At 39.3% G+C, this 19,336-nt stretch overlaps 1 protein-coding gene across 2 annotated transcripts in view; it reads left to right on the forward strand.

Annotated features, from left to right (window-relative positions):
• Positions 1-19,336, forward strand: part of RNF128 (ring finger protein 128) — a gene marked incomplete at its 5' end in the record, with an annotated part of 147,813 nt that overhangs the window by 36,064 nt on the left and 92,413 nt on the right. The window contains one exon of one of the 2 annotated variants that reach the window (XM_081115344.1): positions 13,706-14,198. The exons of the other annotated variant lie outside the window; for it this stretch is intronic. Within the exon in view, the coding sequence (XP_080971470.1) occupies positions 13,706-14,198 (493 nt within the window). Of the gene's footprint in view, positions 1-13,705; positions 14,199-19,336 lie in introns of those variants that run through there. 2 annotated transcript variants of the gene reach the window in all.

The raw sequence follows: 19,336 nt of genomic DNA on the forward strand, positions 1-19,336 counted from the left end.
TAACTGGCCCTATTTGGGCTCTAAGTTTCCTAACAACATGATTAAAACTAGAAACATAGCACTTTTTTAAAATTTTGTTATAAGAAAATATCCAAATTACTCAGCAAAAAACAAATAGAATCAAATAGGTGGATTTTTAAAGGTTATTCATTTATTTGTATGTGTGATCCAGTTTCTCCACATTCTTGCCATAATTTGTTGCTATTTTTCTTTTTATATCTTTCTTTTATTATCTTAGGCTTCTAAAAAAATTAATTTCCTACAGTTAAATTCAGCCCAGCTAGTATGGCTCAGTGGATGAGTGTCAACTTATGAACCAGGAGGTCACGGATCAATTCCCACTCAGGGCGTATGCCTGGGTTGCAAGTTTGATCCCCAGTGTGGGGCATGCAGGAGGCAGCTGATCAATGATTCTCTTTCATCATTGATGTTTCTATCTCTCTTTCTCTTTTCCTTCCTCTCTAAAATCAATAAAAATTATATTTAAAAAGATTAAGTTAAATTCAAGTAATGTAGTATAGATTTATATAACCAACATATATTCCTCTTTTTATAAAAAAAATTATTTTGAGAAAATTATAATTGTAAGAAATAGAGGTCCCATTTATCATTCACCCAGTTTTCCCCAATGGAATCACCTTACATAAGTATAGAACAATATCACAACCTGGAGATTGACATTGATACAATCCATCCACCTAATTTGGATTTCATTAGTTTTACATGGATTCATTTGCATGATCTATGCAAGTCTTCCACGCGTAGGTTCATGTGAGCACCATCACATTCAAGATTCAGAATAGTTCCATCACAAAATGTCTCACTCATGTTGCCCTTTTTCAGTGACACAAACTCCAGTCCACACCCTCTCCTTAAACCTGGGCAACCACTAATCTGTTCTCCATTACTATAATGTTTTCATTTCAAAAATGCTATATAAATTGAATCAATCTTTTTGGATTGGCTTTTTTTCACAGCATAATTATCTGGAGATTCATCCATATGTTTGCATTTCTTTATAGTTCATTCCTTTTTTTTTTTAGTAATATTCTGTAGTATAGATATATAACAGTTTGTTCAACCACTCCCCTATTTAGGTTATTTCCAGTTTTGGGGCAATTATTAATGAAGCTGCTATGAAATTTATATACAGGTTTTAGTGAACACAAATTTACATTTGTCTAAGATAAAGAGACATAACTGAATTGCTGAGTCATATGGTAATTGTGTCAAACTCTTTTCCAGATTGGCTGTACCATTTTACATTCTCACAAACAATGTATGTGTATGTGTGATCCAGTTTCTCCACATTCTTGCGTAATTTAGTGTTATTTTTCTCTTTCTCTCTCTTTTTTTAGCCATTCTGGTAGGTAAGAAGTGATATCACATACTAGTTTTAATCTGCATTTCCTTAATGGTTAATGATATTGAACATCTTTTCATGTGTTTGTTTGCCATCTGTATATCCTTTTTGGTGAAATGTCTGAGGTTTTTTTCCCCCAGAAAGAAAGCATTCAAGATAGGAATGTGTTCTTTTTACAAAGGAATTTGCGTAATATCAGTGGATAATTTGGTCTTATAAAAGAAAGAAATGTTGTTCAACTGGAATTTTTCTTGTCTATCTGCTTAGACAGAAGCTTAACATTAATTCTCACCCCAGTGAAGATGTTTCTGGAGAACTAGGAAAATACGATCCAGGAACAACACTTGGCTTTTTGATACCTTGACCATAGAGAGAATTGAGAGAATACAAATGAATGGAGAGATAAGAGAGCCTTTGGTTGGTATTAGATTCAGTCATTTCATTAATACATTTTCAAACAAGTACTGGTAGTGCAGATATTTTATATTCTAAGTATGCTTTTGATATATTTTGATGGATATCATTTGTTGCTTTGCTTAAAAGTAACCTTTGGCCCTAACCGGTTTGGCTCAGTGGATAGAGCGTCGGTCTACAGACTCAAGGGTCCCAGGTTCAATTCCGGTCAAGGGCATGTACCTTGGTTGCGGGCACATACCCAGTAGGGAGTGTGCAGGAGGCAGCTGATTGATGTTTCTAACTTTCTATCCCTCTCCCCTCCTCTCTGTAAAAAAAATCAATAAAATAATTTTTTTTAAAGTAACCTTTGCATATTCACCCAGAGAGCAGTCTCCTTTGAGCTCAGACAAGGCAGCAGAGTTACCTGCAGAAAGAACTATTACTCTCCTTGAGAAAGAGCTTGAATCAGAAACCTGCAATGGCAGTCCACTGCCTAATAAATCAAGATCAAATTCCTAAATATGTTATTCAAGGTCAAGAAAGCCCTAACCTAACTTTGCTGTACTGTCTCCCACTACTCCTCCTCTCGTGTGGTCAAGCCAAATAAAATAATATTCTCCAAATTCACTTGGCTCTTTTCTAACTCAAAGCTTTTGTTCCTGCTATATCATTTATTGGAAGATCTTCCCTCACATGTGCACCTAAAAACACACACACAAAAAAAACCACGTACCTCTCAAGGACCTGCTCAGATGTTCTCTATGATATTTCCCCTAATTCTAGAAGCAAAAATTCCTGTATCCATTCTCACACAGGACCTCTCTCTCTGACCACTCTTTTATTTAAATGTTATGCCAATGCAATAACATGGATGAATCTCAAAAGCATTATGCTAAGTGAAAGAAGTCAGACACTAACAGACACATACTGAGTTATTTCATTTATATGACATTTTGGAAAAGACAAAATCATAGGGACAAAAAAAAAGACAAAAGATTGCCATGGGTTAAGAATGGGGGGAAAGGTTTGCTTACTTAAAGGCATAGCACAAGGAAATTTGGGGGGGATAATGAAACTTTTATATCTTGATTGTGGTAGTAACTAGATGACTTTATATGTTTGTCAAAACTTATAGAACTGTACACTAAAAAGGGTGAATTTTACACTCTGTAAATTATACCTTAAAACCAGTGAAAAAAATCCATCCCACCTAGCCAGCAAACTAGCCAGTCTGTCCTCCAGTTCTTGCCATTCATATACTTGGTCTTCAAACAATCTCTAATGTGCCAGGGTAAGAGTTCAGCCATGAAAAAGAAAAATACATGGTTCCTCCTCTCAAGGAACTGCTTCTGATGTAGGAGAAAGGTATGTAAGTAAGTATATGCAGCAGAGTATAGAAGATGCTATATATGATACAGGTAAATATCAGATACAGTGCAGGTGTAAAGGGGGCAGTGGTCAGATGGGCCTAGATTCTTGAAGGCCTAGCCTTCCAAGTTTAGAAATTTATATTTAGTTCAATATGCAATGAGAAGTGATATAATCATGTTTTAGAAAGTATAATATGACAATAATATGAGGAATGATTTAGAGTGGAGGAGAGATTAAAAGCAGGGGAGATCAATTAAAGGCTATTTACTAGTAAAATAGATACATTGCAACACACTGAGGCTTTTCAGAGGGAAGGGGAGGAGGGAAGAGTTCAATCAAATAACATATGAATGTATGCATAACCCATGAGCAGACAATAGTGGGGAGAAGGCCTAGGGAGGGGACAGGAGTGGGGAGGAGGGGACTAATGGCAGGGAGAAAGGACATCTGCAACACTTTCAACAATAAAGGTAAAATTTTTAAAAGGCCATTTACAATAGTCTAAGTAAAAGTTAATATCACTTCTCTTCTTCATTTGGAGACTACTGAGATTAGATTATGCTTTCAATTAAAGCTTGTACTGTTGATAACCTGAATGCATGTAGGCAAAAACAAAGAGAGAGCCCACAAAATCTGTCCTGATACATTTTACTCTCAATATTCTGAGGTACTTAATGGAGGGAACTTGTTGCATTCATCGTTTTATCTTCCCCAGAAACTATTATAAGACTCTAAGATTTGGAAACAGCCTAAGTCCCCATCAGCAGATGAGTGGATTAAAAAACTGTGGTACATCTACACAATGGCATACTACGCTGCGGTAAAAAAGAAGGAATTCTTGCCATTTGCAACAGCATGGATGGAACTGGAGAGCATTATGCTAAGTGAAATAAGCCAGTCAGAGAAAAATAAATACCACATGATCTCACTCATTTGTGGAATATAGAGAACATAGACTGATGAACAGGGACAGATCCAGAGATGGAGAAACAGTGAGCAGACTGTCATTTCCCGGAGGGAAAGTAGGGGAAGGTGGGGGTAAGGGGAAGAGATCAACCAAAAGACTTGTATGCATACATATAAGCCAAACCAATGGGCATGGACACCAGGGGGATGAGAGCATGAGGGGAGGCGGGGGGCGGGGGGGGGGTTAATGGGGGGATGAGGACACATTTGTAATACCTTAACCATTAAAGGAATTAAAGATTAAAAAAGAATTAAAAAAAGACTCTATAGATATTAGAAGCTCTAAAAATGCTTTATAATTCTAATGAATAACTTAGAGAATGAGTGATTTTTTTAAAAAAAATCACCTAAACTCCACAAGAGAAAATTATTATTCCTGTATGCCCAATGATGCTTGTCACTTACAGTTTTGTACACCAGTCAAGCCAGAAAGTCGAGGTTTGGAAAAATGTTTATTCCTAAATTTCTATATTGACTGCAGTGATCAGGTGGGATCAGTCTAGCACATGTTCCCCCAGAAAGTCTGCTTGTTCTTTGCTTGTTCACTGCTACTTAACAACTTGCAATGACAGGGGGTAAGATTCTGTTAAAAAAGAACAGCAGGCATTATATGGAAATTCTTTCCAGTATAATACTTTTAAGGAATTGACCATTACCTCTGTCTTGGAACTTGAGAACTCCTGCTGAAAATGCCTTCTGTGTGGCATAACTGAAAGCACTGATATAAGATAACCTGCTTCCTGGAATGTGTATACTGAAAAGTTTTTACCCTGCCTTGAATCCAACAAAATAGGTCCTAAAACCAGCAGAGTTGCTGGGCTCTAAAGATTTCATAGAGCCCAAATACATGATCTCATCGGGCCTCTAAACACCTCAAACATCACTACCTAAGAAAAACGAAGACATTTAATGAACTGGTGGGATCATTGAAGGTAAACTTGACGAGCCTCTTCTTCAAACAAACAAGAGCTTCAGGACTTCAATTTCTGCTTTTTTTCCCCCACAAAAAGCAAACATTGCTGAGCCACCTCATTGCCTCTGCTGAAAGGCTTTCTGTAGCTCCAAAGTTGACAGCCTCCAGAATATTAAACAGTCATTGACTTCTGCTCCTGAACTAGTTTTCTATGAAGAACATGAAGTATATTGATGCTATCTGCACCCAAACTAACACAGAGAGAACTTAGGAAAAATGTGTACTTACCGCCTGCTAATTGGAAGATTGTCAGCTAAGGAAGAGTGATTTTATGGGCATTTTTTCCTTTGATGTTCCGCTAGTATTTTTCCTTGTTAAAGTTCTTATACCGTATACTGCATGATTTATGGTGAAATCAAACCAAAGTAATTTTGATAGCCATAAACTATCCTTTTTTTTTTTGAGGCCCTGCTTGTCTCTTACCTGTTTCCTGTGACCAATATAACCGTAACATCTACCTAATTATGTTGTGACAGAACTTAATTACTGTGTGAATCATGAGTGGTAAGCCAGCCGATTTCAGTTGTCTCAACTATGTGCTAGCGCTTTGTCACTTATTGCCAGATTCTTGTTTACTTGGAGTTATTGATCAATTTTGAGCCATGACCAGCTGCAGCTAATCCTAATGCATATAGTTAGCAGCTATGAATTTGTGACTTTGCCCTTGGAATACAAAGGCTGCCTTTGCCCACGCCCTGGCTGACTTTAGCTTATAAAGGCAAGCCTTGGCCTCAGTAGATGATTGTGATTATGCATTACAATGTAAGTCTTTTTATTCTTAAATTGTTTTTCAGAAGACCCAGCTTTATTTGAATTATCAAATTTGATTCCTATTGAGAAAGAACCCATTCTGTCTGTAGGTTAAAATAAACTCACTACCCATTTGCACTTTTAAGAACTTAACTCCCTCTTAATTTAGTAAACTGATCATAACCAGGCCACTCTCTTTTAAAGCTCTTCTGTCATTTGTCTTACTCAGTGGCAATAACATACTTATTTTACTATTTGATTTGTTAGGCTTTAATCTGAAGGAATATTAAGTGCTTCAAAATATATCTATATAATATTTCATTATTATTACCCTTATTTTGTAGTTGAGAAAGACGAAAGAGAAACACACCAGTCAACAGCATAGTTAGAAATAACAGAGATTGGAATGGGGGAGTTGTGTGACTCTAATCTACTAAGTAGTGTGAATGGACTGGAAGTAAATCTCAAATATGTGGTCTTATCTGTAGGGCACAATTCATTAAAAACTTTTCTCTCCCAGTTTCCCCAAGTAATTGTTTTTTTTTTTTTTAAATAACATACATAAATCTCTTGTGATTACAGATTTAATTATTTTGAAATCTTCATCCTACTAGAAATATGAAAAGGAAGGAGAGGAGATAGCATGAGACCAGATGAGTTTCCCAAGTATATTGCCCTGATAATGGAAGGTAAAAGCCCACTCATGTCCATCTTTCCTTCCAGCAACTCCCCTGCCCAACTTTTCCCTGAAGCCATCCCTGCTCCCATGCCTTGGGCCCTTCCCCACTCTTATCCCATTTTAGCCATCTGGGATCCCCTCAATAATCTTCCCAAATGCAAGATAGCTATTCTGATCCTCCAGTAGCAAGCAAGTCAACACAATTCAGCTCAAAATTTCTGTATTGGTATTGTCCTCCATCAATACAAGTCCTTTCTGTACCAGTTTTCATCAGTGGACATAAAACACATTTTCTGCACATAACACAGATTTTAGGTACTCCTCTCCACACTCTCATGTGAGCAAGTGTGTACAACTAAGATGCAGACATATATAAATGATAATAAAGCACTTGGCTAAATAGTACTACTATACTCCCATAATCTTTGTTATAGAGGATTTTTGGTGCTGCTCAGCAAAAAATCAGGGCCCTCTAGTGAGGGGTTTACTAGTGTGCTAAAATATGTTACTTGATGTTGCTGAAAAACACCCATTCTTTCCACATTGTAATAATATCCTCACTATGTGTAAAGGCAGTACAGAAAATGATGTGGAATTTGGAGTAATACTCCCATGTGAATTTCACTTCTGCCACTTACTAACTGTGTGACCTTTGACAAGATACTTCACCTTTCTGAGCCTCATTTTCCCCATCTGAGAAATGGGAATCCATATATATAAAAAGCCAGCGACCGGAACGCCATAACAACTGGAACAACCGGTTGCTAAGATGCCCACTGCAGCCAGCGAACCAGCCCAATCAGGAGGTGGGGCCACCGGCCAACCTCCTGTGGCCCCTCCCCCTGGCTGGCCCCATCCCTGATTGCCGCCCCCACCAATCAGGGGTGGGGCCAGCCAGCCCACCACCCACAGCCCCACCCCCAATTGCCCCCCCACCCCAATCAGGGGCAGGGCCCGCTAGCCAATTGACCATGGCCCCTCCCCATAGCTGGCCTGGCCCTGATCAGCCCCAGGCCAGACAGCCAACCTCCCACTATCTCCTCCTCCCGACAGGTCCTGCCCTGTTCCACCCCGATTGGGGCCAGGCCGGCCGTACCCACTCGTGCACTAATTCGTGCACTGGGCTAGTTATTATAGAATAGAATTTTATTATCCATTGTAAGAATCAAATGATATCATTAATACATGTGAAGTGCCTGACACATAGTAGGTTATCAATAAATGTTTCCTTCCTACCTCTACTTTTTTTAAAATATGTTTTTATTGATTTTAGAGAGAGGGAGAGGTAGAAATATCAATGATGAGAGAGAATCATTTATCAGCTGCCTCCTGCATGCCCTTACTGGGGCATGTGGCCTGAGAGAATCAACTGTAACCTCCTGGTTCATGGGTCAACACTCAACCACCAAGCCACACAGGCCAGACCCTATCTCTACTTTTGAAGATAGTGTTGTATAGAGTGGAAAGTGCTACAATGGGAAGAGTGTAGTTTTGTACTAAGACATGGGGTCAAATTCTAAATCTGTCATTCAATTACTTGAGTGACCTCAACAAGTTTCTTAACCCGAGCCTCAGTTTCTTCTTCTCTAAGATGCAGCATATAATACTTATGTCCTAGGTATTAGTACCTGGCCCACAGTAGATCTCAATGTTAGCTTTTACTATTATGGATCTGAAAAAATTCTTCTTAATTTCACAGATAGCAAACTTCTGTTCTAAAGCCACTCTCTGAAACTCTTTTTTTTTCATGAAAGTTTCTTTTTAAAAATTCCCTGTTTTCTAATGGTTGTATACCCACTTGAGCTGGCTGGGGTTTACTTGCATTTACAAGTGATGTTATATTATTTGAAAGCTTGCTGCAGCATCGTATTTAACTTTTTGCTTTGTTTTCATTTACTGTTCTCTCATTGCACACTCCCATCATTTTCTTCTTGGTATTTGTAGAGCAGCTGCTTAGAGTGAAAATTTATTGTCATCCCTTCTCCACACATTCTCTACACCTATTTTGTCGAGCTGTGTAGCACAGCATTGCTTAGCTGCCAGGACAATAGTTGTCCTAGATGGTGCCTTGCATTTATTTAATAGTAAGAATCCATATGTGATGTCTCATTTCTTGCAGAGGTCTGTCTCTGCACCTCTGCAGAAACTTAGTGTGACTGGAAACTTAATCGGCCACAGTGGTGTCCTGCTGTTACTTCTGCTGGATGCTGCTCTATTTGTCAGTTCATCATTAGATAGTGCACTGCTCAGGACAGCTTTCTGTTCAGTATTGCTTATACAAATGTTTGGCAAGGATAGCCATTGTGGTAGGATTTGAGGAATTCAAAAAGGATCCTGGCCCAAATATATCTCCCTCGCTGGTCACAGTGCCTGAAATGCATACAAGAAACATTTGACTTGAAATTTGTTTCTTTGGTATAAGGCAATGTTGAAGTGCAAATGCCACTCTCCCGAGGCAAGGTATTGAATCACTCACTATTCAGCTATTAATACTTACAGTCAGAACTGCATTAGAATCCTAATTTGATTACAAGCTATATGATTTTAGGTAACTTGCTAATTCTCTCTAATCCCCTCTTCTGAAATTTGAGATAATGACCAATAGTTGTGAGAATCAACTGAGATGATGCATGTAAAGCACACAATAAATGCTCAATGAGCAGTAGCTGTTCTTAGCCTTAGGTACAGAAGGATCCTGAGGGAATACATCTAGGACTAGTAAATTTGGTTTGACGGCCAGGAATCAGGTGAGGTCTGTCTGGTACAAGGAAACTGCTCAAAGCAAAGACCCTGATGGGGTGGTGATACAGCCAGGAAATAGCATGGAAACTCTGGGGACCTTGGGTAGGAAGAGTTGGGTGGGAGGAAGAGGAAGGACCAAAACAAAGACAAACAATACTTACATGAACTTTCCAACAAGAAAAGTATAGTATTACTCAGGGTGTAATGCTTTGTGAGGTAGTAATCTCTGATACCAGGAGTGTTCAAGCAGAGGTTCGATGCTGGATACCCATCTCTGGGGAAAGCCAGAGAGTTACCCAGACAAATCTCCATAGAGTGGAAGGACATTGACAGAGTTTGGTTTGTAAGCTTTGAACTTTGATTGATAGTATAACCAGAGACTGGGATCCTGGAGACTGACTCACACTTAAGTAAATTCACAAAATACCAATATATAAGCCAGAATACTAATTGATAAATTTATAATGAGAAGTATAATTCCAAGTGGACCAGATACTAGTGTTTGCCATCAGTACATTATCTCCCTGTAGGCATATTTACATGAGGAGCTAAATACTAATAAGAAGGTTGCTTGGTAAGGATGAATTCATAGCAAGGGGAGTTCATGAGGTAATTTTAATGGTTAATAGTCTGAGACCTCCATCTCCACAATTGAGAAAGACCTCCAGAATAGTACTGAGGATATTAGCTTCCTCACTAGTCTCTCTGTGTCCTGTCTTGCCCTTAATATAATCCAGAGGATCTATTTAGTCCTAAATCTGATCATATTCTTTTGTTCCACATCCTTTAATATAAATTCATAATTTTAAACTCATCCTTACAAAAAGTTTAAAATATGGAGAAAATTTCAAAAATAAAACATTGAGCACTTATATACCCATCATCTGGATTTAATAATAATTCTTTTGTCATATTTACTTTATGTGTGTGTGTGTGTGTCACCCATGCACACACTCAAATGTGTTTGTATGTGTATTGAGTTCACACTCTTTAACATAGTTTTCTACACTTTTCATGTTCTGGCATAATCTACTTGACCAGTGTTATTTTCCTTGGCTCCCTCTTTGCAACTTATATGCCCACCATACCTAACTACTAAATGTTAGTTCCCTAGATGTGTCCTGTTGTTCTTATGTAATATACTATTGCCTATGCCTGAATATCCTTACTCTCTTTGCTTGATTAACTTTATTTGTTCTAAAAGACTCAGCCACACCCATGTTGCCATAGCATCCAATGTTTTCTCCAGTCATAACATTTATTACACTGTACATTATTGTCTGTTGACCTCTCTGACTTTCCTACTAAACTGTGAACTCATTGAGGGCAGGGACTATTTCTTTTGTCTCTGTATAGCCATACCTCTCCAGTGTCAGGTGTTCAGTAATCATAAAATCCAACTGCCTACAAGAGAGTTCTACCTAGTTATATCATAGGTACCTGAAAATCAATTTGTCTACACTGGACTCATCTCCCCCTCCTACACATTCTATAAATTTAAAACAGTCTTCCTGATTAATCAAGTGTCACCCAGTCTTCCAGACCAAAGCTTCAGAGACATCCCTAACTCTTGTCTCTCTTTTATAACCCAAACAAGTCCTATTGATTCTACATCCAAAATACATTCCCAATTTATCTATATATCTTCATTTCCACTACCTGTTTATCCAGGCCACCTTCATCCCTTACCTGGAGTACTGCCAACAACTTTCTATCTGGACTCCCTGTTTCTACTCTTTTCTCCTCCAATCTATTGTATACAGAGAAGCCATAATGATCTCTAAAATTCATATCTAATTATATATTACTCCCCTTTTAAACCCTGGTCATATTACTGCTTGCTTTTGGATAAAGTCCAAACTCCCTAGCTTTATCCAAAGGACTCTCAAGAACTTACCCCCTTGGACCTCTACAACTTTATCTCTTGTGCTCCGGGTTGTATCCAACCATATTGTTTATAGAGCCTGTAGTGTTTGTTGCTACCCAACATTTTCAGTTTCATGCTTCAATACTTTCCCTTCTATGCCTAGAAAAGCTAACCTTCTCAAAGTCAGCACAGGTATAACCTCCTCTGGAAAGCTTTTCCTTATTTTCCAGTGGGTTAGGTTCCTCTTCTCTTTTATTACCCACTACTGCCCTATGCATACCTCTATCAGAGCACTTACACTATATACATGTAGCACTCTATTCGGCAACACAAGTTTGCTTGTTGGTTTCATCAAAGTTAACTTTTTGAAAACATAAGTCATGTCTTATTTTTTTTACCCCAATGCTTAGCCCATGGCCGGTATACAGTAGATGTGCAATAAATATTTATTTTTAAAAAAGAAAGAAAGAATGCTAACAAACTTCATTTTTGTAGGTGCTTTACAAAAATATTTCTTTTCTTTTGAACACATTGTTTCTTCAAATTACAATATGGTTGATTGTCATACAGGTGATATTGATTGAATTTTGAGAGCTCTTCATTAACAAATTGAGACAACTTCTGGAATTGTACTATTTCTGAGAGGTGGCTGATCCTACCATTTTCTTTTCCCTAGTCAATTTTTATCTTAGAGATTAACATCATTAATAGATAAGAGTGCCATGCTATTGGCCCCATATACCTACCCCTATGATATCTAAAGTACATTTCAATTCCTAGGGTTCATGCCCATTTATTTGGATTCTAGGTGCTATTTGATTATGATATTAACTTTCCACTAGGTCCGTGGTCAGCAAACTGTGGCTCGCGAGTCACATGTGGCTCTTTGGCCCCTTGAGTGTGGCTCTTCCTAAGCCTTAGGAGTACCCTAATTAATAACATTGTACCTACCTATATAGTTTAAATGTAAAACATTTGACTCTCAAAAGAAATTTCAATCATTGTACTGTTGATATTTGGCTCTGTTGACTAATGAGTTTGCCGACCACTGCACTAGGTTTATCTCAAGCTATAAAAGTGTGAAGTGCAAATTGTCACATGCTTAATTTGGGGGAATAATACTGATTAAGTAAATGTTGGGCCAAGACTGAGGGGAGTGATTGGTCAGAAATTTAACAAATGTTGGACTGGATAAAGTAAATTGTATTTCTTTGGACTGAAAAAGGAACTAAAGCTGAACATTCTGAACATCATTTTCTCTGATTATTACCTCAAAGTAACAACTTTAAGATTATTTTAAAAGTATGGTGTCCCTGAACCTGCTTAAAAATAGTATTTAACAGATAAAATTTTTACATTCTGCTTAGTACTGTCTCAAGTGCTTTACACATGTAAACTCATTTAACCATCTGAACAACTCTAAGAGGTAGGTACTATTATTATCCTCATTTTACAGATGATGGAGACACTGAGGCACAGAAAAATAATTTCTCCAAGGTCAAAAGTTATCTGAAGCCAGATGTATTAATTAGGTTTAATCCAATGCATATTTATTGAGCACCCAGTAAATGTAATAACCAACAGAGTGCATAAAAATGGTACACTTAAAGTTAGGAGAAATGATAATGCAATAGTGTCATGAGTGAATTGTCAAGGTGAGTCACACTTCTTTTAGTTAGTGGTTAATGAAGAAAGATGATGTAGTTAATGTCATGAATTGTACAGACATATCTATTTGGATAAACTTGGTTTGTGGACGACAAAGAAAAGAGTCTTAGTTGACATGTGTGAAAACAAATTTCTCTTTTTGAAGACTCAGATTACTTTTAGAAGGGGTCTCTATGCAGTATATTTCACATGGGGTAAGGGTAAGAGGAAAGTACACAGGTATGACACTTGTTTGGAGCAGAATGTGTGTGTGTGTGTGTGTGTGTGTTAATGCGCTTTTCCTGCCTCGCCCTTCCTCTTGAGACTCAATAAAGGGCCTGCCCACAGCACCACCCAATTACCCAAATTCTCTTTACTAGAACTCAGAACCTTTGGATCTGCGCTTTTTAGAAGTACTTTCACATTCTGGCACCTTAAGCCTGAAAAGCTTTTTAGGCAAATGTTCGGAAGAAAAAATGTGCTACTGAAAAATCAAAACAAACTCGAATGCTACCAAAGAGCTTTTTTTATGTTAGTAGATTCTAGCTCCTCACCTGTCCATTTTGTCCAAAACCACGCGACACACCTGGCTACACAGCCTCAGTTCCTACTCTGTCCGTCCTGTTACCCTTTTAAGAGGGGGATCCCGCAGTGTCCTTTCCTCCTCCCAGCCACCTCTACCCCCAGTCGGCTGGGCGGAGCTTCGTGCCAAAGCCCCAGAGCCCTACGCGGCCGCAGCGCCAGCGAAGAGCACTGGAGCGGCGACAAGCTGCTTCTGCGGCAGCGTCTCCTCAGAGGGTACGTGCCTCTGGGCTGGAACGGAGCTCGCTGCTCGCGCCAGTGTCTCCCCGCCCCTCCCCACCTGGCGCGCACCTGGGCAAGGCCTAGGTCCTGCCGCCAGCTAGGAGGGCGCGTGTCACGGGCCCTAGGGAACCGCAGAGCGCGCGCGCCATGGGGCCACCGCCCGGGGCCGGGGTCTCCTACCGCGGTAGCTGCGGCTTTTCCCGGTTGCTGGCGTGGTGCTTTCTTCTGGCCCTGAGTCCGCAAGCCCCCGGCTCCCGGGGAGCCGAAGCTGTGTGGACCGCGTACCTCAACGTGTCCTGGCGGGTTCCGCACACCGGAGTGAACCGCACCGTGTGGGAGCTGAGCGAGGAGGGCGTGTACGGCCAGGATTCGCCGCTCGAGCCAGTGGCTGGGGTCCTGGTACCGCCCGACGGGCCAGGGGCTCTCAATGCCTGTAACCCGCACACGAATTTCACGGTGCCCACGGTCTCGGGAGACTGGGGACGCAGCGTTCATGTCTCTTGGCTGGCCCTCATCCAGCGCGGAGGGGGCTGCACCTTCGCAGACAAGATCCATCTGGCTCAAGAGAGAGGGGCGTCTGGAGCCGTCATCTTTAACTTCCCAGGGACCCGCAATGAGGTCATCCCCATGTCTCACCCGGGTGAGTGCAGCCACTAAATTGTGCCTTTTCAAGCCCCTTCCAAGGCCAGTTTCTCTTATTTTCCTCGATGCTCTCCTCCTCCTCTCCCTTTGCTCCGAAAGAAAACCAGTGCCCGTTCCGTCCCCACGGAATGAAACAGGGGCCTCTTCTCTGGGCGATTTACCCTGCCTTGGGGGTTGGGCGGAAAAACCCTTTACAATTTGTCTCTCCAATAGAAAAGGGTAAGACAAACAGAATGCGGAGGCTGGCAACTGGAGGAGTGTCGGGGCTCTTTGTGTCGCCTTTACCTGGTGTTTCACAAGGGTGCCTTGCATTGGATTAATTGGTGGTGGACGTTGGCTTTGAAATGTTCTGGGAGAAGGCTTCCTGAAAATCCCTTCCTCACTCTTTTCCTGTTTAACAACCTCAGGCCTGCAGCAGATTTTCCCCTCGCCTCTCCCTGTTTTTCTCTTCATGTTTCCTAGTATCAGGTACAAAGATTGTGTTACTGTGCCCTGTTAACCTCATTGCAGTTTTGGTGGCAACTTTGCTTTGCTCTTGGGCTCTTCTCTGCCCAGGGGTCTCAGGGCCCAAGTGTTTGTTGGTATCAGTGCTTTCTTTTGCCTTTGAAAAGTGACAGAAGAGGTGATTAATGTTATTGAACAAAGGAGAGGTTTATGCATAAGGACAGCAAAAGCCTAGACTTTGGGAAAAGTAGTCCAAGTGGGTCTTTAATTTCTGGAGATGATGTGGGTTACAATTTTTCCCTCTGCAGTTATCCTTCCAGAAACCTTTTCCTTAATTGTAATTAGATATCCATAATATATAGTGATTGTGTGTATATATATATATATATATATATATATATAGTGATATATATTAGATATCCATAATATATATCCATATATATATATAGTGATCTTAGCCCAAAAGACAAAGAAACAATTTTTGGAAGAAAAGGGAAGAAAAATAAAGACATAATAGCAATATATCACAGTTGTTGACAGCTGGGCCCCAAGTCAGGCCTTGGAATTCCGGTTCCATTGCTTACTAGTTCTGTGACCTTGGACAACTTATTTGAAGTCTGAGTCTGATTTCCCTCAACAATTAAATGGGAAAGAACTAAGAACTACTCCCATAGGTTTGCCTTGAGGATGAAATGAAATAAGGCCTATAAAGACACAACATCTTTCTCAGTCAAGTTTAGCTAATAGGATTAGCCTTTTAGGAGTTACTGGAGAAATGAATCTATTTATTTAAGTACTTACAGGGATTTTTGTGTGTTTTTTCTCCTAAAACATTGTGTCTAGCACTGCCTAGAGAGCACTTGCATTGAGTGTCTGGGTGGCTTAATGGAAAGAAGACTGAACTGGAACTCAGGAGATTTTAGACTCTTTGCCTCTACCAGCTTTATAACCTTGTACTAGTTACTTAGTCAAACGATAGTATAGAGGTAGGAGTTGGAAGCCAAGTTGGCAGAGTGCGCTGAGACAAAAGTGAACTAGATGAACTCTAATATTCCTTCCTGTGATTCCTTCCTGCTGTGATTCTTAGATTTTATATTGATTAAAGGAGCAACTGTATCTCTCTTGGTTGATAATTCATTGAATAGAGTGAAATTACTCTTTTTCTCTTTTTTCCCTTGTACTTTTTTATTGTTGACACTACTTCAGTTGTCCCCCATTTCCCCCCTCCACCCAGCCCCTGCCCACCTTGGTCTTCACATTGAATTTATTGGGGTGACATTGGTTAATAAAATTATGAAGGTTTCAAGTGTAAAAAAAAAATAAAGGTTTCAAGTGTATAGTTCAATAATACATTTTCTGTATAATGTATTGTGTGTTCATCACCTGAGTCAAGTCTCCTTCATCACCATTTATCCCCCCTTTACCCTCTTCTACCACCCCTACCCCCTTTTCCCTCTGGTAATCCACCATAATGTTGGCTTTCTGTGAGTTTTTTGTGGGTGTTTTTTCTTTTTGTTACTCCTTTCTTAAAAGCTAATAAAAATGAAGAATAAGGACTTGGTAAATTTTAAAGTCCTTACATTTGAATTGGCTACTTAAATGAAAGGGTTTGACTTTGTCTCCTCCGAATGAGATTTGCTTGCATAAGTTATTTGGAATTGAAGAGTAGTCTTTAACTAAAGAGTTTCTACTAATTCTGTTAAGGATATAAGCTTAATATTTATCTGATAATTTTAGGGGTAATAAATTTAAATTTTGTTGCACTCGCACTGTGTGCCCAGCACTCTGCATACACCTTGGTTTCTAAAGTGCTGAATTTTGGATAGGAGACTGCCTTGTTGGCAGAGAAAGGGTGGAGAACAAAAGAAGTAGGGGTGGAGGAAACGTGGACAAGAAATGGCAATGTGAGCCCATCTGGTGTTGCTCAATGGTTGAGTGTCAACCTATATACCAGGAGGTCAAGGTTGGATTCCTGGTCAGGGCATATGCCCTCATTGTGGGCTTGATCTGCAGTGGGGGGTGTGCAGGAGGCAACCAATCTATGATTCTGTCTCATCATTGATGTTTCTATCTCTCTCCCTCTCCCTTCCTCTCTGAAATCAATAAAACTATATTTTTAAAAAAGAATGTGAATCAAATTCTGGATTTACCATACAATAGCTTTGTGTCCTTAGATTATTTAACTTTTCCGAGTCTAAGTTTCCCTATCCATAAGATGGCAATAATATTTACATTGCTGTGATTACTAATGATAACATGTGTAAACTACCTAGCAGATAATAAACAGTCAATTAAAGTTAATTATGATGATAAGTTGATGTTAACAAGAGGTAAAAAAAAATAACATACAAATATATGATTATGCAACTGTTAGTCTGAAGACCTGAAAACACTGGGAATCTAATCATGGCTGTTTTGCTTCAGAATACTATCCTATATAATAAAAGCCTAATATGCAAATAGACCGAACTGGCAGAACAACCGGTCTCTATGATGCACACTGACCACCAGGGGACAGATGCTCCGTGCAGAAGCTGCCCCCTGGTGGTCAGTGCGCTCCCACAGGGGGAGTGCCATTCAGCCAGAAGCCAGGCTCATGGCTAGTGAGTGCAGCAGCGGTGACGGGAGCCTCTCCTGCCTCTGCTGCAGGCAGGTGGTAAGGAGCAAGGAGTCCAGGACTGCAAGAGGGCACAGTCCTCCCCCCACACCCCACCCCACACCCCATGCATGAATCTCGTGCACCAGGTCTCTAGTATAGAAATAAAGCCCTAAATGTTGATCACTTAATTCAATTACATTCAGAAAGGTATTTTAATACTTTAAAGATTTCTTATTATCTGAGATTATGACTATGGCAAAGTTTACTATTAGACTACTTAGCTATAAAAAAGCTAGCTGGTTCCTTGAGGTATGGAATCACATTTATCTCTTGAACTCCTAGAGAAATTACTTTTCAACATGGGGGAAATCACTCTTTCACGTGTATTGTTGAACATTTGGCAAAGTGCTATTTCTCATTTGTTTTGCTCATTCCTGAGATAAATCCTAGGGTTCATTGTCATCTCTGGTCAAAAACGACCTATGTTGGATCTTAGTGGCAGAGAGGTAGTACTGAGGTTTAAGTGTTGATTATTTCAATATGAATTGCACAAGGATAACCAAATGTGGAAAAGCCAGTGTTGTCTTCTTTGTTCACAAAATCTCTCTTCACCCACTCTCACAGGGGACTGTGCTTGAATTGTTTGATCTTTGAGTTTATGCTGAGCATCCACACTCTTACCTATTATAATCCTATGACCATGAAGACCCATTTGTTCCAAGACAACAGAACTAATTGGTTTATTTCTGGCTTAGAACTGTTTTTAGAATAGTTGCTTTAAAACTGTTGTTTATCAGAGAGAAATTCCACTATGTAAGAGCAATTGATTAGAAAAATGAGGCTGTTTTTATGTATACGGACATTTTACAAAAGGTAAGCTGTAGCTTTGCATCAGCTCATGCAGTTTATTTCTGTATAGTATTATTGGGGTTGCTAAGTATTCAGAAAATCCTGATTCACACAGATAATTGTAAATGATATACATTTATTAACAGCTTGCCTTGCTATCTCTCAATATTTTTCAGTCAAATTGATCCAGAAACCTGGAAGAAATTAAGAGAATATTTTGGTTTCAAAGTTTAATTACTATTCATATTTCTTAACTACGAAAACAAGATAAGAAGCAGCCCAAACTTAGACTAAGCACTAATGCCTTCTAAAATGTAGGATTGTCACAATGAGACAAGGTACACATGTTTTTTGTTATTGTGCAATTAATTGTTCTGCTTTCACCATGCAGATGGGTCTGAACTTTGCATGCTGTTTAATTTAGCACATCCCACAGGTTCAAATGGTGTAGATACTTGCTTGTCAAATTTTCCTTGAGTCAACATGTGCAGGCGTAAGTTTATTGAAAGATCTGTGTAGAGCTACAACCTTCATAACCCATAACACATTTATAAGAACTTGAAACATATTCAAAGGTATGGCAGGAGAGGCATTATTTCTGAGCACTGTAAGAAAGTGAATGAACTAAGTAGTTTAAGTTAATTATTGGGTAGAAAACAGTTGCATCTATATAATGTTGGAAGACAGTAGAGCATATTAAGAGGTTGGCTCTGTCAATTACTATTCTTAAAATCTTAGACCATTATTTTACTTCTCTAAGTCTCAGTTTTCTCCTATGTAAAATGGGCATAATAATAAACTTGCCTTGTAAAGTTGCTGTTATTAAATGAGATAATACAGATGAAGTGTTTAAGACAGTTACTGACATATAGGAAATTGCTATAATTTTTTATCACAGTTAACATAGTTAAATGTATTTAGAAAATGAAAATAGAATCTTATGTTTGTAGTACACAATTTGAAAATGAATCGCCGAGAGTACGTCAAAGTCTACATTACCTGAAATCCTAAATTTAACTCTTTTTTGTTATTGTTGTCAATCCTCACCCAAGGATATTTTTTCCATCAATTTTTTCCATAGAGAGAGAGAGTAGGAGGGGGAGAGAGAGAAAAACATCAATGGGAGAGAGATGATGTGAGAGAGACACATCTATTGGCAATTGGTGTGGGACAGAAAACCTGTAACAGAGGTATGTGCCCTTGACAGGAACTGAACCCTGACCCTTCACTCCGTGGTTGAACCA

Source organism: Myotis nattereri (assembly GCF_964212035.1).
Source record: "Myotis nattereri genome assembly, chromosome: X".
NCBI classification, from domain to species: Eukaryota; Metazoa; Chordata; class Mammalia; order Chiroptera; family Vespertilionidae; genus Myotis; species Myotis nattereri.